This window comes from Sminthopsis crassicaudata, chromosome 3 (genome assembly GCF_048593235.1).
Source record: "Sminthopsis crassicaudata isolate SCR6 chromosome 3, ASM4859323v1, whole genome shotgun sequence".
NCBI lineage: Eukaryota > Metazoa > Chordata > Mammalia > Dasyuromorphia > Dasyuridae > Sminthopsis > Sminthopsis crassicaudata.
This window is the reverse complement of record NC_133619.1, coordinates 8,969,116-8,992,480: the sequence shown is the minus strand read 5'-3', so window position 1 is coordinate 8,992,480 and position 23,365 is coordinate 8,969,116. Positions and strand designations below refer to the sequence as shown.

Sequence of the window (23,365 nt, the reverse complement as noted above, 5' to 3'; positions counted from 1 at the left end):
AGGGAGGGAGGGAAGGAGAATATAAGGTTCTTGAAAAAAAGGACTTGTCTAGCTTTGTCTTTGTAGTCTTCAACACCTAGCAAGGCATACTGGCTTGTACAGGGTACAGTGCCTAAGGTACAGTGCCGAAGGTAGAGCCCCAGATCACAGATCTTCCTGCTTTAGAAGGGATTGCTGTTACCCTTGCCTCCCTCCCTCAGCAAGTTGGGCTCCTGTCAATGCAGCTAAAGAATCAGGTTCCCCTTTTTTTTTTGCCATTATGTTACTTCTTAGCCCCTACTTATAGACCATGAACAAATTCCACTTCCCTTTTTTTAAAAAAATGATATTGATTGATATCTTTTGTTTTTCATGTCACATTCATTTCATTTCTCAGGAGGCTCCTTTTCCCCTCTCCCCAGTCCAACAAGCCTTGATTTGTAATGGATTAAAAGAAGAAAATTAACAAACTAACTAAACCATCTCTTTTGTCTGATATGATTTGTCCAATGTCATACAGCTAGTAAGTGTCAAATGTCTGAGGCTGGATTTGAACTTAGGGCCCTCCTGACTCTAGGGCCAGAGCTGCCCCCAGCCTTTTACAAAGTAAAAGGTGTTGCCAAAACTCTATTTGTAAAGATTCATTGATTGACATATTCATTAAGTAGTGTCCATATACAAAGCAGTGCAGGAAGTATGGGGGAGAGAGAAAGTTTAGATGATTCTGTTTCTGCCAAGAGATCTTTTGGGATTCCAGTTCTTTCAGTTTCACTTGTCATCTGAAAATTGGATAACTAGACCTCCTCTAGCTTCATTTAGGTTGGCATTGGGATGCTATGTTTATATGAAAGTAGGAAGGGCACTGGGTTGGCACCTTCCAACTTAGGGAATTTCTGAGGTGGCAGAGACCTCAGTGGCCAATTCTTCTAATCCTGATGTGAAAAAGCATGAAGAGTCCTCTCATGACTTCCTGAGGTGCCCATTTTCTTTTTCAGATTGCTGGGCAGGGAAGTTTTCCTGCATGATGTCTGACAGCTGCCTTCTAACCTATTGCTCCCAATTCTGCAGGTCAAGAAGGTGGTAACTTCTCCAAAACAGTTATGCCCTCTGTTACCTACCATTTCCCCTCAGAGCCTCAGCTTCCCCATCTTTAAAGTGGGGGGTTTGGAGTAGATCATCTCTAGATTACTTTCCAGCTCCAACATTCTGTTCATAATAACTTATAGAATTGAGAACAGAAAACAACAAAATAGGGCCTCCAGAGCAGCCATAATAAATGCCAGCAAATCCACATACACTCTCAAGGTCTTACAGCAACAATAACAGTGAGCATTTAATAAGCACCTACTGTCAGGGTCAGGAAATGTGCCCTAACCTGGGGGGATACGAAGACAAACCAAAAAGCCCCAGCACCAAAACTGGAACCTCAGCCCCTCTTGGGCTCCTGTTCTAATGGAGAAGGCAACAGGCATACAACTGACCCGACAAGGCAAAGAGATGATGATGATGATGGTGGTGGCTAGCATTTATATACTACTGTAAGGTTTGCAGAGTGGTTTGCGTATGTTATTTCATTTGATCCTTACAACAGTCCTTTGAAATAGGTCCTGTTATTATCCCTATTTTAAAGATGAGGAAATCCAGATCAAGGGGCAGTCAAGTGACTTGCCTAGGGTCACCCAACTAGTGTGGGGTGTGTGTGTGTGTGTGTGTGTGTGTGTGTGTGTGTGTGTGTGTGTGTGTGTGTGTGTAAGGATTTCAGCCTAATCTAGACCGTCTTCAGGGCAGTCGGTGGTATGGGGGGGTGGAGGGCATGGGCTTCTACAGGGAGGCCTGGGGGTAGACCTCTATTAGGGCACACTAGCTATACTCAGATCTTCACTCCGAGTCAGTTTTCTGGGGGTCTCACTTGCCACTGTATTCTGTGGTGCCTAGTTCTGTGCGGGTGATTCGTGACATGGTGAGTAAAGAAGGCAGATTTGTCTCTTCTAAAAGACAGGGAACGTGGAATCCATCATTGAAAGCTGTTCACCAGGAATAGTTAAAATGGTGAAATTGTAGCTCTCTGGGAGATAGCTTAAGTGGTGTGGAAATTCACTGCCATGGAGAAGCTGCTTCTCTAATAGTTCCAGTGTGATAACAGTGGAAAGACCCCTGGCTCTGGGGTCAGAAGTGGTGGGGCTTGTTTAGGCATTTTGAGTTGTGATCCTGCTTGGGGTTTTCTTGGCAAAGATACTAGAGTGATTTCCTTTTCCGGCTCATTTTACAGATGAGAAAACAGAGGCAAACAGGTTATTTTCAACACTTATCAGTGTGATTTTGGGCAAGAAATATCACCTCCGGCCTCAGTTTCCTCATCTGTAAAATTGATGGTGGATTAGTTTCTGTCATCCCTCTCTGCTCTAGCTCTAGAGTCCAGTTATAGAGAATTACAGATTTGTAGTGACTTAGTGGTTTTGTTTAATTCGGAGGAGGTTTTATTGTTTACATCTCAAAACAAGTTTTTTTTAAGTCTGTGAATATTTTTGGGAATAGAATATACATTATTTTTGCCTTCTAATTATAGTGGCTAATGAAGAATAGAATTGTTTTTATATTGTTTGATAAAGAAGGCACATTTTTAAAAAATTGTCTCAATTCTTCTACTTCTCTAAGGCCCTGAATGGGCCTTAGTGAGGAATTCTATTTTTGGAGGCTTTGTGACTACTCACTGAAGAACAAAAATAAGTCCTTAGGCGGATCTAAAATGTGGTTGCTTACAGGAGTGTTGATGAGAACGAATGTTTAGTGCGTGTCTAATTTTGTGCTTTGCCTAACCCACTCTTCAGTTTATCATAGCAGTGTGTAGAATTACAGTCTGTGTTACCCCATCTCTTTCTGTTGAATTAAGAAGTTTATGACTCCAGACCTATCCTGATCACAATGAAAGCCATAGGAGAGACGTGTCTTTCCCAGTCACTCATACGTTCTGTCTGGCATTTCATCGTGTGAATTCTGGAATGTTCACCTTTCTCAAAAGCATCAATCAGCTTTTGACAGAGGCTATTTGGATGACCTACTGTCTTTGTTCTGTCATTTCAGCCATGTTTGATGCTGGTTTTCTTGGCAGAGACACAGGAGTCCATTTTTTTCTACCTGTTTTACAGATGAGGAAACTGAGGCAAACAGGCTCAAGTGCCTTGCCAGGCCCACAGAAGAGTTTGAGACTGACAGGTCTTCCTGACTCCAAGCTACGCACTCTATCCACTGCCATGCCTTACTGTCCCTGGCCAATAATAGTCTTTTTATTAAATTGAGTGTTCCTTCTGATCATGAGAAATGCATTCTACCATTTATTCAAAATTCTTTTTTTGGCCTTTGTTTTAATTCTATCGAAATGGAGACATATCCTTGGCATGTTTTGTTATTTCAAATGGAACCATTTACATAAATTTGAGTAAAAAGAATAGCTGTCCTTTGCCATTAAAATTATTTTCAGTAAAGTCAAGTAAACAATTGCTTGAAGATCAATCTATAATTATAAACATTTCCCTTTTACTTATAATGGGGTACACCCTCTAAGTGACGATAATAAATGGTGGTCTCTCTCCTTTATCTCCTTTGCATCCCAAAATGTGTCCTTATGTTTTAACAGGTAAGAGGAAATAGTAATCTGGTAATCCTCAAGGAGATACCTTCATTTCCAAAAAAGTCTGTTGGTTAATCTAAGTGATTTTTAAAATAAAGTAACAGAATAAAAGAAAGACATTAAAGCAGAATATCCTTGAGTTTTCTCCTAACTTAGTAAGAACCTAACAGTCAGGGAAGATCTTTCTAGGGTCAAGATGGGAAGGCATTAGTTGAGAGATGGGATTGAATGAAAAAGGAAGGGAAAGGTTGTTCAGAAGCCAGGAGGAGGTGGCAGTGGGCTAGTGGTTGGAGTATGAACTTAAGCGAGAAAGTAGCTTACTTCTCTGTCTTAGAGGGGAGTAGGAAGGATAGAAAGTACATTTGGTTGGGCTGTGCAGCTCTTTCTGCCATTTCTCCAGATTTCAGTAGTTGTATGCAGGAATAATGTTGTCTCAAATAAAAATTGTTCATAGCCAGTGTTACTAATATTATATACAATTTGACAATTGTGTCTCCTTTCATACCAAATGGTAATAGTACATAGTTGGCAGACAGTGGCTCATTGCCTAGAATTGTAAGCAATGCTTGCTTTTAGGAGCTTGATACAAATCCCAGGAAGCTCTTTCTATTTATATTTGAGTTAGAGACTTATTTTTGTCTCTTTGGGAAATAAACAGTTTAAAAAATGTTAAAAATATGAGTAACAGGTTTCAGACAAAAGTTTTGCTGGAATTTCATTCTGATTTGTGCTTTAAGAGTACAAGATAAAGTTAGGTAGACTCTGCTGGGCCATGAAGAGAAAGTTAAAAAAAAATTTGATTAGTAAAGAGAGAATTAATTATTGGAGTGTGCTTATAAGATACACTGATTATCTTGGGAGTTTCTGAAGAATGTTCATTCAGTTGGCTATTGGATACCAGGATATCAGAAAAATCTTCAAATGTCATTTTCTTTCGGTGACTCCATCAGCTTCCCGGGTAATTATCATTATCCAGATGATCTATGTAGTCAGCTCCATTTTCTTCCCTAGGCTTCAGTTCTGCAATATTATTAGGCATGTAACTACAGCAGCAACAAAAACAAGAATAGCTAAGGTTTGCATATTTGAAATAGTTAAACTATTTTACAGAGACCTCCTTTTAGTTCTCCTGCAACCCTGGTATGTACATTTTGTTAATCACCATTTTATAGATGAGGAAAATTGAGGTAGTTAGAGATTAAGTGACTTTCATAAGAGTCCTAAGACTAGTATATGTGTGAGCCTGATCTTGAACTTAGGCCATCTTGCCTGCAGGTCCAGTGCCCCATCTTCTGTACCATTTCTTCTGCCTTAAAACTTTCAAACTAGATATTTCTGAGACATTTCAAACTCTGATACATCCAAAGCGGAACTCATTATCTTTCTTCCCAAACCTTCCCCTCTTTCAGACTTTCCTATTTTTGTCCAAACTACAACCATTCTTTTAACCTCCCAACTTCTTAATCTTAGCAACCACTTCCCAACCATCTCCGTACTATGGCATCAAGCTTCTCCTCTCCCTTTATCTCTGTACGCTTGATTAGTAAGCATTGCTCTTTCTTTCCCTGTGGGAGCTAAAGCTGTATCCACCCCTGCAACCTTTGGTTTTTGAAAGGTAACTTTGAGAATAGTAATTAAAGTCAGCCCTCAACTTTTGCTGGGTAAACATTATCAGAAAACAATGCAAAGTAAAAAAAAAAAAAAAGAATTTAAAAGGGAATTAGGTTTCCACAAATATAAAAACTGTAATATTTTGCTAGAGATTGCTGAAAATATACTAATCTGTGTGCAGTTCTTTATGACAAAACATGAAATAATCTAAAAAATGCAATACGCAAAATCAAATTGGTAACATGCAAAACATTTTTCTCACTAGTAATTTCTTAGAATCTGATGACCTTTTGTGAAAACATCTCAATAAAATCACACATTGATTTTAGAAAATATTCACTTTTCATACACATGAAATCTAGGGTACCACAAATGGAATACAACAAATATAATTCTTAAAACTGAAATATTTTTTAACCTAATTTTACCTGCTGTACTACTGTCAACCTCCCCCATAGCTTCCTCTGAAAATCAAGGGAAAAGTTGATGGGACTTTAGTCACATATTGAAGCTGTGACACTGGTGAGATTTTGACATTAACTCTGACATTCTGGCCTTCATGGTTAGATGGAGTTGGAGATCATGAAGGATGTGTTGACTTGAAACATTTCATCAGCACAACTGTTCTGTGGATTGTTGGAGATCTTCAGAGTCTCACTCAGAGCATGGGAGTATAGCCCCAGATGTGCATGGCTGTCAATGCAAAATTGAAAATGAGGATATTAAAAGTACGGGAATGGGTGAAAGTTGAGCCGATATTGAGGACTGATTGTACAAATTACTGTGCTTGCACAAGTCCCTGGTATATCCTGGTCCAAAATGCTCTTCCTTTTCCACCGTCCCCTTACATTTCTCTTGTCTGATCCCTTCTTTGGTCACACAGGCCTCCTCACCTCAGCCTGGATTATTCACTGTTCTCTCTGTCTTCAACCTCTCCCTCATCCAGTCTATCCTTTACACTGCTGCAACTCACATTATTTCCATATTTCATCAACCAGGGGTCATGTTGTGTGGAGGAGACATCTTTTGTTTAGTTTTTGGAATCCTTCACAACCTGACTCCAGCCTTCCCAGCTTTTTGAGACATTGTTCTCCCTAGCCCACAGTCCATTTCTCCTTGTTGATTTTCCATTTCTGGGCCTTTGTATCGGCTACCCCCCATCTTTAGAATGCATTCTTTCCTTATCTTTCCTTCATATAATCCCCCCTTTTCCTTTAAAGCATAACTCAGTCACCCCTTATTACCTGAAACTTTCCCACCCTAATGCCCTCCATCTCTGTTCATTTTTAAACCATTTTTTATTCTCTTCATATTCATCTGGCATAGACTCACATATGTCTTCTCCATCTGACTATGAGCTGGCTGAGATTGTTCCTTTGTACCTGGTACTTTTAGGCACTTAGTACTTGTGACTGAATTGAGGGCTTTACATTTTACTTTAAGGGCAGTAGGGAGACATTGGAGATTAGACTGGGAGCAGGGACTGAGTTTGCATTGATTTTTTTTTTTTAACCTAGGGTTTAGCAAAGTACCTAGCATATAGTGGGCACTTAATAAATGCATATTTATTGACAATTACTAATCATATTCATTTTTTTCCTAGCACACTAATAGTTCATTTCCTTTATATATTCCAGATTGCTTAATTTTTCTTTCTTTGGCTTTTGTTTGATGGCATCTTTGCTACTACCACAAAAAGTGTCACTATAAATATTTTGGTAACTCTCCAGCTTTTTTTTTTTTTTTTTTTGGTCCATTACTTCCTTAGAGTATATGCCTATCTATGGGTCATGGCATAGACATATTTTAGGTACTCTACTGGTATAATCCTAAATTCCTGTCTGGAGTGGTTACATAAATTTATACCTCCATCAGCAAACATAATGTGCCTGTCTTTCTACAGTCCTTCCAAAGTCAGTTATTCCCATCTTTTGTGATCTTTGTTGGGGTTGTTGATTTTCATTTCCCTTTTTGTAATTTGAAACATTTTCATGTGCTCGCTATTAGTTTGTAATTCTTCTTTTGAGAACTTTCTGTTCCTGTCCTTATTTATCTATTAGGAAATAGATGGCTTTTAGATTCTCCATTTCTGTTGCCTATTTGTCCTAAATCTTGGTTCTTTGTCAGAGATATTCTGTGAAAAATAGATGATCTTCTCTTCTAATTTTCCACTAGTATGGCCTTTAATATTCAAGTCACATGTCTATTTTGAATTTGTTGTGATGAAAACTGTAGAAAGTAGGGATGCTGGATAAGATGGAGTTGGGACAGATCCATTTGTGAAAGGTAACTGTGAAAGGTAGATGATCTTCTCTTCTAATTTCTCAATGGTATGGCCTTTAATATTCAAGTCATATCACTGGTATATTGTTGGTGGAACAGTGAACGAATCTAATCATTCTGGAGAGCAATTTGGAACTGTGCTCAAAAAGTTATCAAACTGTGCATACCCTTTGACCCAGCAGTGTTACTACTGGGCTATATCCCAAAGAGATCTTGAAGGAAGGAAAGGGACCCACATGTGCACAAATGTTTGTAGTAGCCCTTTTTGTGGTGGCAAGAAACCGGAAACTGAGTGGATAGCCATCAGTGGGAGAATGGCTGAATAAGTTATGGTAATTAATGTTATGGAATATTATGACCAGCAGGATGATTTCAGAGACTATTGGAGAGACTTACATGAACTGATGCTGAGTGAAATGAGCAGAACCAAGAGATCATTATACATGGCAATGAGATTATACAATGACCAATTCTGATGGGCGTAGCTCTCTTCAACAGTGAATTGATTGACTAGTTCCAATTGTTCAATAATGAAGAGAGCCATATACACTCAGAGAGAGGACTGTGGGAACTGAGTGTGGACCACAACATAGCATTTTTACTCATTTTGTTGTTGTTTGCTTGCATTTTTGTTTTCCTTCTCGGTTTTTTTTTTTTTTTTTTCTTTCTAGATCTGATTTTTCTTGTGCAGCAAGATAACTGTATGGATATGTATACATATATTGGATTTAATATTTATTTTAACATGTATTGGAATACCTGCCTTCTAGGGGAGAGAGTGGAGGGAAGGAAGGGAAAATTTGGAACAGAAGTTTTGCAAGGGTCAGTGTTGAAAAATTACTCATGCATATGTTTTGTAAATTAAAAAAAAAAAAATCAAGTCACATGTCTATTTTGAATTTGTTGTAGTTTACATTGTAAAATATTGGTTTAAAAATTGGTTTCTGTCAGATCGCTTTCCATTTTCCCAGAAATTCTTGGCAAATAAATTGTTTCCTTGGCAAATAAATATATATATATATATATATATATATATATATATATATATATTTTAGATTTATTCAACACTGAGTTACTGCGTTTAGTTATATATATGACAACCCTCTTCCATCGATCTTCTTTTCTATTTTTAAACCAGTACCAAGTGATTTTGATTCTTCTGTTTTACAATATAATTTGGAGTCTGGAAATTAGTCTTTCTCTTTCTGGCATTCTCTGTTCTTAGACCCCTGCATCTATCTGCATCGCACTGGACAATTTTTATGGTTATGCTTAAGCTGTGAATATGAGCTATGATGCTATGGTGTTTTATTTTTTCAGTTGTGTCCAACTATTTGTGACCCTTTGGGTATTTACTTGGCAAAAGTACTGAAGTGGTTTGCCATTTCCTTCTCTAGCTCACTTTACATTTGTGGAAACTGAGGCAAACTAGGGTTAAGTGACTTTTTGCCCAAGGTCAAAAAGCTAGGAAGTATCTTAAGGCCAGTTTAAACTTGGAAGAAAATTCTTCCTGACTCTAGACCAGCAACTATCTACTGCACCACCTAGCATGCTTGTATGACCTAAAAATAGATTTGTTCCAACTCCATCTTATCCAGCATCCCTCCTTTCCAGGACCAAATAGATGGGAAGGCCTCGAATTGTATTTTGTCTTTCAGAGGCTGAAGAAGCGCCCACAGCTGTGTATTTCAGCATCTTTCAGCTTTGTGGGCTTGTTGAATGGCATTTGAAGCTGAATACATTGGCATCATGCACATTAGGACTCTGAGAATTGAAGATTTGGAAGATGCCCAGAAGAGAGTGAAATGCCATCAGAAATACTGGTGACCTTTTAAAGAATCCAACATGTGTTCATTTTGAGCTTCCTATTCCTCAGAGATTTTTTTTGAAAATTGCCCAGTAGAATAGGAACTTGCATTGTTATGGATATATTGAGTTACTTGACGAGAAGTGTCACGCAGCATCATTTCGTGTAGAGACGGGGTTTTGAATTTTGCCAAAAAGGATGCGTAGGAATTTGGGTGGCTGGAAGAGTTCTGTTTTAGCAAATGAACTGGAAATGGGTACATGGGATAAACAACTCGAAGAAGTAAATCAAGTTGTCTCAGGAAGAATTTTCCCACAGTGCTCAAGACAAAGAATAAAGAAGTACTTTGTTAGCCAATCCTTTGTGACTCATTTGCATCAAGGCAAAATATTTAATGCCACTCTTGTAAATGTAACATTTTTAACAATACACTTCTATGTCTCAGCTTAGAAGGACTGAACAACTTTTAAAATGGCATTATCCAACAAGAAAAAAAAAAGCCTGTTTCACCTATAATTTTGTATGCGATTGCTTATAATTTATTTTGTAGTTTAACAGTTGAAAAACACTTCCAAATTGGATGCCCAGCTGTTACTAAGTAAATTGTAGTAACATAACTGTCTGTCTTATTTTGTATTGCTTTTAATTGTACTAATGCTTCAAGAAATTTAGAATTTGGTTTCTCATAAAATAAATTAAACCAGACTTTGGATTATGTAGACAGCTAGTTCCTAAATTTTTAAATCATCTGCCACTTTGGAAGCACAAAATAAAAAGAGCCAAAATCTCCTATTGCATCCAGGGCCATCTCTAGTCGTTTTGATATCGGTCTGGCCCCTGGACCCTGATGGCTCTGGAGGGGAGAGTGAGGCAGGCACCTTGCCCAGTCCTCCCTCATTTAAAGCCAAGTCACTCACATGTCATGGCATCCCCTTCCTGAAGTCATGGCTCTCTTTGAAAACGAAGGACAAGCAACAACAGTGGCAAGTGTCCATCCCCAAAGAAGGGTGAGCTCTGTGCTGACTGGTGGGAATAAGATCGAGGAGTTGTGTAGGTAAGAGAATTTGGGCAGCAACACTTTAGAAAATAAGGAATGATAAGTATAGAAATGGGCTGAAATGTTTCCAGTTTCCTACTTGAAACCTCAGTCATAATTTTGGTTATAAGGGCAGGTAGGTAGCACAATGGATAAAACATCAGGGTAGGAGTTGTACAGACCCGAGTTCAAATGCAGCTTCAAACACTTATGCGTTATATGAACCTGAGCAAATCACTTAACCCTGTTTGCCTCAGTTTTCTTATCTATAAAAAGAGCTGGAGAAGGAAATGGCCAACCGCCTCAGTATCTTTACCAAGAAAATCCCAAATGGGGTCACAAAAAAGTGATATGCTGAAATGATGGATGACATTGGATGTCACTTAATTTCTGTTTGCCTGTTTCCTCATCTGTAAAATGGGAATAATAAGAGCAATTACCTCCCAGGATTGTGAGGATCAATGAGATGTAAATATAAAGCACATAGTATGTGCCATTAAAAAAATGTTAACTATTATTAAAATTACTTTGCAAAAACCTTGCTGTAGGAAAGGAAGTAAGTTTCCTCAACAAAAGAACTTTGGGGTTAGAAAAGTTTTCATTTTACCTTTATATCCCCAGAACCTAGCAGTTGTATTGTGCCTAGTAGGTCAACAAGCATTTACTAAATAGTTATTAAACAGATGAACCAAACATCTTGTTGTGTGGTGGGAATAATAAGTGTTTAAACACAAAATCAGCCTCTGCCTTTGGGCTAACATTGCAGTGCAACAAGGTACATGCAGATAGCTACATACATACAAACTGTATACAGTGTACATGGAAGATAATTTTCAAGGGAAGGTTCTCATTGGCTGCAAATGGGACCCAGAAATGGTTTCTCTGTTTAGTGGAATTTGAGCCAAGTTTTGGAATAAACCAGGAATGCTAGGAGTCAGGGATGAGGGAGAGCATTCCAGATGTGGGGGATGGCCAATGTCAACCCATGGAGTTTCAGAAAATAGAGTGTCCGATGTGAGGAATGGCAAATAGATCCGTATTTCTGTATTCGAGAGTATAAGAAGAGGTGTAAGTCTAAGAACCTTGGGAATTAGGAAAACAACAGGCTGTGAAGGCCTCCAGATGCTAAAAAGCATTTCCTGTTTGTTTCTGGAAGCATTAGGGATGACATGTTCAAAGCCAAGTGGAGGATGGATTGGAGGCAGGGAGACCAGACAGCAGGCTGCTGAAGGTGGCCTTGTAACAGGGCTGTGGTGTACGAATAGCGGGAAGACAGCCATATTGAAGACAAGTTAGCTGCCTTTTTTGTTTGCCACAAAATTTCACAGCATGTGAGGGGGTGTAGGTCTAGGTGATTGCAGCCCCTTCCTTCTTCTGATTGTCAGTTGATCCCAGAGCCTCCATTTTAAGGACTCTGGCCAGTGGTGCATTCCTTGGTTCCCTTTCTGACTCCATCCAGACTTCTTTGTCCATGTTAAGCTAGCGTGCCTGCCTTCTCTTCCTTCCCTTCACCTCTGCCTTTGGGACATAATTTTCCTGTTTTAGAGGCTCCCTGAGATCAGGGACTGTCTTTGCTCCTTTTTTTATTCCTAGCACTTCACATAGTGCCTGGCACATAAATTGTTTGTTGACTTGGTTTCATTTGACTGAGTTGTGCCCTCAACAAGTAATAGAAAAACCAGGGAGAGATTTGGTGGGTAGGGTGGGCCAAGAACATTACGGTGTTGTGTTTGGGGCATATTGAGTCTAAGATGTCTGTGGGACAAGTCACTTGAAGATTTCCACAAGTGATGATGGGGAGGCCCAGGACAGTTTCACCTCTATGGTCGATATTATTTCCTTATAAAAAATCCTGACATCACATAGAATGTTGACTTATTTCTTCTTAAAGGATTATAGTTCATAAAATTAAAAAAAAAAACTTTCTTGAAAGATTGAAGTGAGCTCACCGAATCAATCAATAAAATAATAAAAATCAATCAATAAATAAAAAGCACAAATCAATAAGCAGGCCTTTCCCAAAGAATTCAGATTATTTTTGATGGCCGATTTTTGTGTCCGTGGGTGAGGCTTTCTCTCTTAGGATCATTTCTTCTGTAGAGGTTAAAGAGAAGGGTTCATGTGGCTAACAGAAAGCCAGTTAACTTGCCTTGTGAAGAGGGGAGCAGTAAGTGGGCAAAGGTGGTGGAGCAGCTTCAGATGTGATGGAATTGGAGGAAGCCTCTAATGAGGGAGGTGCTCCACAAAGCTAATAGAAGATGACCACATATACTCCACTTTAGCCTCAGCTGCCTTCTTAAGTTTTCTGATTTGATGAGAAGACAGTGGACAGTTTTGAGGGAGATATTAGTCAACAGAATAAACAATACACATTTATTAAGTGCTTTTGGTATGCTTTTGGGGGTGAGAGGAAGTACAATTTCCCTGGTCCATGTAGTTGGCAATGGATGGCAGTCTTTTTATTCCTCCTCCCTAGGCACATCTTAGGTAGGCTAAAAATTGGTATCAATTTCCATTAAAGTCACAAACATATATTTGATATGTGACACAATAACCATTTTGTCATTTATTGTTGCAAAGTTCAACAAACTCATAAAAATTGAACCAAGCTTTTTGTATTCAGAGAAGCTTTTTAATGAAAAATGTTTCTTTTCTTGGATCTAAAACTTATTTTCTTCTATGTCCTTCCCCTTTTTTCTTTTCTAGCCCAAATGCTATGGCCAGATCCTGCTGACAGAGGTGTTTAAGCATTTAAATTTGATTGAATCAGATTACTTTGGATTGGAATTCCAGAATGTCCAGTCTTACTGGGTATGTAAAGAATATGATTGTTTATTTTTACCAAAGTATTGGAATACTGTTATACAGTGTTGAAATGCATATAACATTAAATATATAATATTGATAAAGTTCTATCAACTAGCTAAATACAAGCTAAAATAAATACAATTTTAGAAAATTTATTTTTAAAACCTTTTTCTTTTAACAAAAACATTTTTTAAAAAAATATAAGATGGGAAGTATTATGTTTAGATAATTCTATTCAGGACCCTTAGTTTGTTCATTTGCTCAACAAATATATATTCAGAATCAGACATGTGCAAAAGAGCCCTAAAGCGCTTAGGGGACACGAAAATCCTTAAGGATCTTATCTCATAGGACAGAATTTTAGACTTAGGAGAATCTTATAAGTCATCCCTGCACCTGAACACAAATATGTACTTTTCTTTGACAGTGAAATGCTCATTCCTCCTCCCCAGGTAGGCTTTGCTGGAATACCTCCAGTGATGAAAAAACCTGCTACCTCTCAAGCTTGGCAGGAAATAGCCATGTTCCATTTTGGGATTGCTTTAATTGGTGGAGAGATTTTCCTTTTATGTTAAGTCCATAGGCATGTAAAAAAGATTTTAAGTCATATGCCAAAAAGTAATTTTCCTTTTTTTTTTCTGTTGTAGTGAAATCTGACTTTTTAAAAAATTAGTTGAGGCAATATTCTTATCATTTGCTTTTTTCTAGCTATTTTATTATGAATAATTATGGTATTTGATATAATAATTACGAATAATATTAGTATTTCTCAGTATGTCTACTGAATGGACATGTAAAGGAAGTATGGTATAGAGTTTTCTTTTTTTCCATCCTCTTTAGATTTGGCTGGAACCGCTGAAACCTATTGTTAAACAAATACGAAGTAAGTCTATTTTTATCCTTTGTAAAGCTATTTTTGGATTTCTTACTTGATTATTTTTGGAATTGTTTGGTATAGTCCGTTCATGATCACTAGGGAAGGAATGATATTAACATGAATAAAATAGCAGCTAATACCAAAATAATTTCTGATTGGTTCTACATTTGGATTCACCTTTTACATTTTTTTCTTTTAACACTATTGAAATTAATATTTTGTGAGCTCATGCCAAGAGCCTTCATATGTTGGAGGTGCAGATAATAAGGTAGAAAAAGCCTATGCAAATTTAAATTTCTACTGATAGTGGATAATCAAGAAATTACTGCTCTTATATTGGCCTTTTTTGTTTTGCAGACTTTCCTCCTTTGTATAATTGGTCTTAGCCTATTTAACCATCAGCTTATCTCAGAGATTTAAAATAACTTGAAGTAATTTAGTTGCAGTATTAATAGCAACATTATATAATTCTACAACTTTAAAATTTGTAATGATTGTTTGAGTTTGTGAAAGGATGTTTCCTGCTGTCTGTAGAATCTAAAAATTATGACACTTTCCCTTTTTCAGTTAAAATTTTGCTTATAATAATTGTAGTAGAGAATCAAACAGAACAGATGTAGTAGTAGAATCCTGTAAGTGAATCCTGGGATTATTGCAAGTATAAAATCAGTCATTGGCCCAATATGTTATGTTATGTGATTTTGGAAAACTGATAAACTAGAGGAACCCATTTTTGTTTAAACTTACTTGATATGTAGGAATAAGTGGGATAGACATTTCCCTTTTTTCTTTTTTAAAGTAGCTTTATTAATGCCTTCTGTCTTTGATGCCAGTCATTCTTCCTCTGATTAAAACCTTTCCTTGCTGTATTAAAAAAGTAAACAAAAGTATAGACTGTCTGTAATCATCTATCTATTTTGCTCTACTATTTTCTTTTCCTGCTTCTCTGCCACAAACTAGGAAATTCCTCCTTTTGTGCCTTTAAGGGTTTTTCTGTTGTTCAACAGGAATAATAATATGCTATTTTTTATTTTGTTCATTAGTTTATACAAATCTTCCCCATGTTTCTCTGAATTCTTCATATTTGTCATTTACTATATAAAACTAAATAGGATTTTACTACTGTACTTTTATCAGCTATTCCCTCATTGATGTTTCCTGGTCTGCCATAAAGAGAGTGCAGTTATATAAATATTTTTGTGTGTATTGGACCTTTGTTTTTATCTTTGACTTTCTTGAAGCATATGATCCTTGTAGCTGGATCCAAGGTGTATTCACACTTAGACACTTTTTTTGTATAATTATAAATTGAAATGGCCCCCCAACCTCAATTTTTTTCACCTTTTAAAATTTTTCTAATTTTGGTTATTTTATATGGCATAAAGTGAAATATCAGAGTTGTTTCAATATGGATTCATTTCTTATTAGTGATTTAGCTTCCTTAGACTGTGAATTCCTTACTTAGAATGGGAAAAGTTGGGAGGGGTTGCCTTTCTTTATATCTTCAGAGTTTAGCAAAATGGCCTGATAAAGAGCAAGCATTTAATAAACGTTTGATTGTTTTCAAATCTGTTTTCATTTGGTCATTAAGAATTTGGTATTCATTTGGAAATTGTTCCTATCTACTGGTCATTTAGTGTTTGGAAAGTGATTCTTGATGTCATGTTGCAATACATTTATATCAAACTATTATAAAACAGCTTCATAACCTCCAGGTTTAGTCTGAATCTAATTTCTGGCAGATAATGTTTCCCTTTTCTTGTCAAAAAGGGAGTCTTTCCCCAGTAACTTATGTTCTTCAGTTTACCAAATAGTTTATTCAGTTGGTTCTTTCTTAGCTAGTCTATCAAACCAATTTTTCTAGTTTTTAACAATGCAAAGTTTTGATGACTATTGCTTTTTTAATATAGTTTGAGATCTGATAAATAATGATTATCACTTGCTTTGAGGGGCGATGGGACATAAGATGCTTTTTTATTGTGGAATGATAAATTAATGCCATATAAATTATTAGAATGATTTCCTCATAACTTTTACAGCTTCTCTATTCTGGTGATTTCTACAGGCACATTGTTATACAACTTGACCATTCCTGAGACCCTAGTTTGATAGCTAGGCTTTTACCAGCAATAATATTCTTCCTTCACCTTGGGGTGCATTCATGTGCAGAAATGTTCCTGATTCAGTCCTGATTAACCTTTAAGTGCATGAAGACTTTGAAGAGCTTTTTTCCCCTATACACACTCATGTCTCATCACATTTACTCTGAGCTTGAAGCCATTGGAAAATGTCTAAATTAAGCACATGAGATTTTTTTTTTTTTTTTTTTTTTTGGTGATGAATAAATATGCTTACTGCAGTGTTTCTGGATGGGATTTAACAATTCAAGGCAGCCTGGCATAGTGACTGTATCCCAGTTTTGTACCAGAAAACCTTTATTCGAGGCCTGATTTAGACATTTGAGCTGCTCTGGGTTCTTGATAATACACTTTGTCCCTCCCTGGAGGTCAGACCAGGGCAGCATGTGCCATCAGGGAGCATAGCCTGTCCTGGGAGTCAAAAGATCAGTGCTCCAGCTCCCATCATGTACTTAGAAGCTGTGTGACCAAAAAAGGTACCAGGTGTCACATAATGCTAAGCAAGGAGATTAATTAAGAGTTATTGAATTTAAAATTAAACTATTTTTTACATTGTTTCAAAAGTACTGAAGTAAGCTTGTTATTTATATGTCTATAGAAAGTAACCTGCGGAATTTAAAATTATTTTTGTCATAGGACCAAAGAATACAATGCTTCGGCTAGCCGTCAAATTCTTCCCACCTGACCCTGGACAGTTGCAAGAAGAGTACACAAGGTGAGGTTGTAATTTTAACAGGTTTAAAAATGAAAATAAGAAGTATTCAGTGGATCTGGAAATAGAATTAGTCATTGTGACTAGTGAGACAATTATATTTTTAAGCCAAGTATTTATGATTCAAATGTCCTCTAAAATAAAGTGAAGTTGTTTAAGACAGCGAAATGTTAGGGCTACATTATGATTTTTTTTTCCAAACGCCTTTGCTGTTAGATTGATTTTTTTAGAAGATGTTTGTAATTGGAAAGATTAATAAATCTATGCACAAAGACATCACATAGTCCCTGATATGTCTTTATTTTTATAGCAAGATGTTCTTAAAATTTTTTTTAAAACAAAAGAGGAGCATTGGTCTGAGAATCAAAATGCCTGAGTTTTGGGCCTTTTCCTGCTTCATATTAGGGCTTATATCTTCTCCCTGGGATTTTTTCTACTTAATATTTGAAACAAAAGGTTCCAACTAAAAAAATCTGTGTGGCCCTTCATCACATTATTGAGGCTGTTTGGAAAGCTGCTTTTCTCTCCAGTGGCTTAACAAGAAAGCCTGAGAAGTTTGATCCTGGTAATGGGATAACCCAATAACCTGCTTTTCGTTGTTTCACTGATTAACAAGATGACTGTAGGATAGTTCTCTTTAGAAAAAAACTATTTTTGAAAATAGAAAATTATATCTTCTTAGAATTGACTTTAAAATAGTTGGTATTAAATTGTCTTGGAAAATGCATTTTAATAAGAATTTTGTTCAGATGATGTCAATATTTTTTAAACTAACAGAAGTTAGGCATTACAGAATAGGCCTTTGACATCCCAGTTTGGGTTAACTTCCTCCTACCTGCCTATTTCTGTTGCCTAAAAGACCCTCAGAGCATGACAAGATAAAATAAAAGAGACAGGTCAGGCTGAATGAAAGATTCAGCAGGGTACAATGGGGTACCATATCCCTTTTCAGGCATATATCTTTAAAACCTTTTACCCAAACTTTGCTATCCTAAAATACGAAGACATTAGCATTGTTCTGTATAATGTTAAAAAATCAAAGGGCAATACAAAGCTGCTTGCTCTCTAAAGATACTAACCCCTGTTAATGTGGGAGCTTGTTGAGGGCAGGAACTGACCTTTGCCATACTTTATGTCCCTAGTGCTAAGACAACACCCAGCACATAGCAGATTCTTAATAGACACTTTACTATTGACTCTTTACTATTTAATACTGGTGAAAAATGTCTCAGATTCTCCCAGGAAATGTGATTAACCTTCATGTCCCTTCTAGCTTTTTTAATTTATCTAATTGTGTTCCTGGAGCTTGAAATTTCCTTGTTTCAAGTGAGGAAAAGTTTATACTTGTTTCTTTTAAGAATGATTAAATTATTAGTAATATGGTATTAGTGAAAAGAACAGTTATCTTCTAGTCCACCTGTCATCTCCCTAGGATTAGCAATTCATATTTCATTTTTTATAAACTTTGAGGGATTAAGATTTTTAAAAGGTGAATGGCAATAAAAGACAATTTTACTTCTTTTAAAGTGATTGAAATGTGTGCTATTTAGAACTAAATCTTGTTCTAGGGACTTTGTGACCCTGAATTTATTGCTTAGAAAAGTGTTTAACTATAGATATGGTGGATGCTGAGAGCCCAGCTCTCTTCTCTAGTCGCAGAGGGCTTTCTAGGGGAGGGATCCTGAGAATCTGGTTCTGAAGGTCCTGGGCGTGCTGCTGAAGTTGGGCTGGCCATCTGATGACTGACTGAGGCTTAGGAGCCTTTGCCTGAGATTGCTGCCACTGTGGCAATGATTTTTTATGTGGAACAAAACTCCACACACGTTTCCAAAGCTGCCTCTGAAAAATGATGCCCCATCTGAGGTTTCTGGGCCTCTGCCCGGCCAAGTGGATATCCAGTTTTTGTTTGATTTGTAGGTCCTTGTTTGTGGCATGTGCCACAGGGCACTCTGAGACCACTCGTTTAGCTGAAGGTCATCCACCACGTCCATTGCAGAGGGTTCCCTGGGAGCAGATGGAATTCAAAGTTTGTATCTAAAAATAATTTGGAAAATTCTCTCTCCTTAGATATTTGTTTGCTTTGCAAATCAAGAGAGACTTAGCTGAAGAACGACTCCTCTGCAGTGACAACACGGCTGCTCTTCTCACTTCTCATCTCTTGCAGTGTTAGTATCTTTCTCATCACCACTTTTATGTCCCTGGGCCACATCTGTACCTGAAGAGCCCCACGGCCGCTATATATATGTGTATAGTAAGGGAAGGCTGCTGGTTGGGGGGGTAGAATTATAAGATGATTACAGTGGAATTGCCTGGAGTAAGAGCTTTTGGTTAGGATCTAGGGCCTGAAGCTCTCTGATACACTCAGTAATACAGGGTTCACTTTTTGCTAAAACTGTATTTTAGAAGTATGATCCTTTAGTAGGCTCCTGTAGCCTTCTAAAACTCAGATTGTGATCCAAAGAGATAAAACATTGTGAAAAAGATACCTCCGAATTCTGGAGTGATGGTCCCTTTGATTATTTTAGTGAAGGAAAACATAAATCAGAGGGGAAAAAGGGAAAGTCAGTATTTCTTCAAATCAAGTAGAAAGTAGGATCTTCATGAGAAGTAATAGGTATTTCAAAATTGAATTTGGTTGTAAACATAAGGGAGAACAAAACTGAAAAGTGGAGATCAAAAAATGCCGGTTAGAATAATCCAGTTTTAGAGGAATGATCAAGACATCAATCTGAGGATCTGAATCAGAGTAAAACAAAGACAATTTCTGTAGATTGAAAGTAAAGAGGGAGACGGTAAAAAGTTGGAGAAGTTTTGGGGAAAGAAACCTTGAGGTTGGCTTCCCTTGCTGCCCCTCACCACGGGTAGCAAGGATTCCATCCCGTTGACAGCCCTCTCCGTGTCTCATGAGCCTTGGTACTTTGGTAAGGAGTGGGCAGAGGCTTGCCCTGTCGTGGGGTTGGGAAGGACACTGGAAGCCGACCCGATGCCCACAGGAGCAATCTGTGGGGCATTGCTCCAAAGTAGTTGCTGTTACAGAGTTGAAAAGGAGATGATCCCTGCCCTTGCACAGCTTGTGAAAACATGTACATAGAAATAGAATGACACCATAAATGCTAAATAATGCCCAGAGTAGGACTGGCACAGGGCTGGGGAAGGCTCAGGTTGGCAAGATGAAGCAAATCCTTAACTTTCTAAGCATGGTGTTTGTGTAAAGTCTTTTGGCCATTTGTTTGGCATAAATCTCATCTGCTGGTTCTTTTCCTGACTCTTTGCTTACTGTTTTTGGTTTTCCTCAGCTGAGATAGGCGATTATGAAGAAACAGCAGATCGAGAACATCTTAAAATAAGTAAATATGTGCCAAACCAAGACCGTCTTCAAGAGAAGATAATAGAATACCATCGACAGCACATGTAAGTAAAGCAGTTTTTGATTCTTGAATGTTACTGTTACACTTATTAATTAGCCACAGAGATGGTGACAGCTACTGGAAGGTTATTTTCATGTCATAATCTGTACTCAAAGTCTTTTGTTGTTTCTGTCGCAAATTCAGGGTTCAATTTGGGGGGGGGGGAACAGAGCAGGAAGTGAAAGATATAAAGAAAAAAGCTAGTAAAGAATCAGGATCAGTTAGCATTTATTAAGCTCCCACTGTGTGCCTGGCCCTGGCATAAGACTGCACGTTCTCTGCCCTTGATAAAGTGAGCAGGTGAGCATTTTGGGTTGATTTTGTCATCTTGAGGAATATTGATTTTCTGGAGATGACAAAAGTCCAGGAAATGAGAATAAGGAGGCCTTGGAAACCTTCCTTACCCAGATATAGGGGACTTACACAGAGCATTGCAAGGACTGCAGATGGAAACATCCTCACCATTCAGGAGGGGAAACTGAGGCTTGCAGAAGGGGAGCAAAGTATTTGGAGTTAGCCAACTTCAGGTCCAGAACACTAACCCTTTTGCAGCACTGCTTTTATAAAAGCCGCCTTTGGTAAATGCACGTTTGTAACTACTGTTTATGGGCCCATAAATTGAGCCTTATTTTTATGGTTTGTTAAATTGAAATGTTTGAATAGTTTCATACCATGTTGCTCTTTCTTCAATAATGAATAGTTGTGATGTAGAGGATAAATGTATCAATGGGGGCAGAGCATTAAGAAATTATGTGCCAACCAGTCTCTGGTCTTAGAATCCCTTTCTTAATTGGGAGGGATAACATTTACTGTACAGCTGAAGGCTAACAGACCTTGAAGTTCTTGGGGAGTGTCCAGCCAGGGCTCCCTGCGCTCCACCTGAAGGCCACATGACTTTGTCCAGGGTCTGGGAGGGCAGGAGATGACCCTCAGCAGTAAGACCCGGGCATTCTCCTCTCTGGGAAAGGCCTTATGTGGTTAGGGTTCCTTGCACAGTGCAGCAATGTTGCTTTCTCTCTGGGCTGAGGTTTGGGGGCCCAGGAGTCAAAGGTGAATTATACAAAGTTGTAATAGCACCCCATTTTGTCCATCAGCAGTTGAGGCAGGATACTGCAGAAGGGTGCCACAGAGATTGGAGAGAGGGGTTAGGGCCGGGATGCAAAGCTGACCTTTGGTCCTCAGTGAGAGAATAGAAAGGACACAGTCCTTTCCTCGAAGAGTGATTTTGTTGGGATTCGGTTCTACTCAGGACCCAGAAGTAGAACATTTATTCCTAATTGGGATAAGAGGAGAGGAAGGGAGCCGTGGCTCTTTTTCAAGAAGAAACTGTTGTTAAGACCAGGTTCATTTTACAGCTTTCAGTGCTATTGAATTTGAGACCAAATACTTTTGGTTTTTTGAGGCATTTGGGATTAAGTGACTTGTCTAGGTCACATAGCTAGTAAGTGTTAAGTCTCAGGGCAGATTTGAACTTGGGGCCTTTTGACTCCAGGGCCTGTGTGCCATCTAGCTTCCCCAAGACTGTGAATACATGTTAAAATTATTCCACGATAGAGCCTCGCTTTGTGCTCAGATTGTGTCAGCCGCTTCTCAGGCTGCTCTGGTGTTTAAACCACCTTCTCAGGTCTCAAACTGTGTCAGCTGGGCAGTGCCCTATTATTCTTGTGAACCTGGATATACATTTTATACTTTTAGCAGCTCCCCAGAGAGAGAATCCCCCTTGATTTTGTCAAGTCTCATTTCTGATATTTCCAGATGTATTCTACTTGGTTTTGCCAACATTTTCTCCTTTTTCAGTTAAGACCACCTGTAGCTGTCCATGTTGATAAAGGGCATTCTCTTTTTAGTAGCTCTAAGCTCAGCTGGATTCTTAAGATTTTAGAAATAACCTTCCACTGGGACATTTAACATCAGAACACTTCTCCAGCTTTTGGGTAGAAAAGGAAAGGTTCATTTCTTGTTTGTATCCAAGTTGTCTGCCCTGTTAGACTGGGAACTGTTGTTTTTTGAATCCCCGGCACTCAGCTCGGTGCTTTGCACAGAGTAGGTACTTAATAAACACATATTGATTGATTGGACATACTCAATAGAGGAAAGACAGTAGCATTAAGGAGAATCAGAAAAGACTTTTCATGGCAGTTGGCATGGAAGAAAGCCAAGAAATAGGGAAAAGGGAGAAGTATGTGATGGAATAGGTCCTGAATATATCCAGAGTCTGTCGAGGGGGAGGCCATTATCCTGGATTGCTGAGCACATGGGAGGAAGAGAGGGAGGTATGATGAGGCTGGAAAAACAGGAGGGAAGGTCAAGTTGTAAGAGCTCTGGATGCCAGACCCAGCATTTGGGTTTGATCTTGGAGGCAATAAGAGACCTGGAATTTATAGAGCAGGAGAGCGACCTGGTCAGAACCTTCGAGACATTGAGTTGTATTCATTACCAATGGCTGTTGGACTTGATCTTTTGCTTTGGTGTAGTGCTCCCCAAGTGTCAGGGTAGTTACACTTTAGGCCACAGCTTTCTAACCTGATATATTGATGGGAGAAATATTTCTCCCTCTAGGGGGAGCTCTTAATTGTCTCTTTTAAAAAAGCTTTATCTGGCAGTAATGTAACCTGACTTTTCCAAAGATTACTAGCTAGTCAGTCCATTCTTGGTGAGCTACAGGATAACGCCTCCCAACTGTCACATTTCCTCACTAGGGGAGTTTTTCTGCAGTCATCTACAAACATCCCGAACACCAAGGGACTCCTTAGATAGCTGGTTGCTTAAGTAGACAACCATGGTCTTTCCTGATAAATTATGGAAGACTCTTTTGAGTCTTTTAGAAATAGGTTATTTTAATGTTATACTAAAAATTGCACTCATGTTTTCTTTTTTTTCCCTTTTAAAGCGGCCAAACACCTGCTGAGTCAGATTTCCAGGTACTTGAAATTGCTAGGAAGTTAGAGATGTATGGGATCAAGTTTCACCTGGCTTCTGATCGAGAGGGGACCAAAATTCACCTTGCTGTTTCTCATTTGGGTGTACTCGTATTCCAGGTAGGTTTTGTAGGGGGAGAGGTGTGTAGTGTTTAAAAATA

At 38.2% G+C, this 23,365-nt stretch overlaps 1 protein-coding gene across 12 annotated transcripts in view; it reads left to right on the top strand.

Annotated features, from left to right (window-relative positions):
• The window catches only part of FARP2 (FERM, ARH/RhoGEF and pleckstrin domain protein 2), an 87,189-nt gene that overhangs the window by 17,865 nt on the left and 45,959 nt on the right, over positions 1 to 23,365 (top strand). For all 12 annotated transcript variants that reach the window (XR_012487641.1, XM_074297945.1, XM_074297955.1 and 9 more), the window contains 6 exons: positions 13,051 to 13,155; positions 13,993 to 14,035; positions 16,804 to 16,882; positions 18,947 to 19,044; positions 20,176 to 20,290; positions 23,177 to 23,324. Coding sequence is in view for 11 of the 12 variants with exons in the window: in XM_074297945.1 (XP_074154046.1) it covers positions 13,051 to 13,155; positions 13,993 to 14,035; positions 16,804 to 16,882; positions 18,947 to 19,044; positions 20,176 to 20,290; positions 23,177 to 23,324 (588 nt within the window). In the remaining variant the exon portion in view is untranslated. The remainder of the gene's footprint in view (positions 1 to 13,050; positions 13,156 to 13,992; positions 14,036 to 16,803; positions 16,883 to 18,946; positions 19,045 to 20,175; positions 20,291 to 23,176; positions 23,325 to 23,365) is intronic.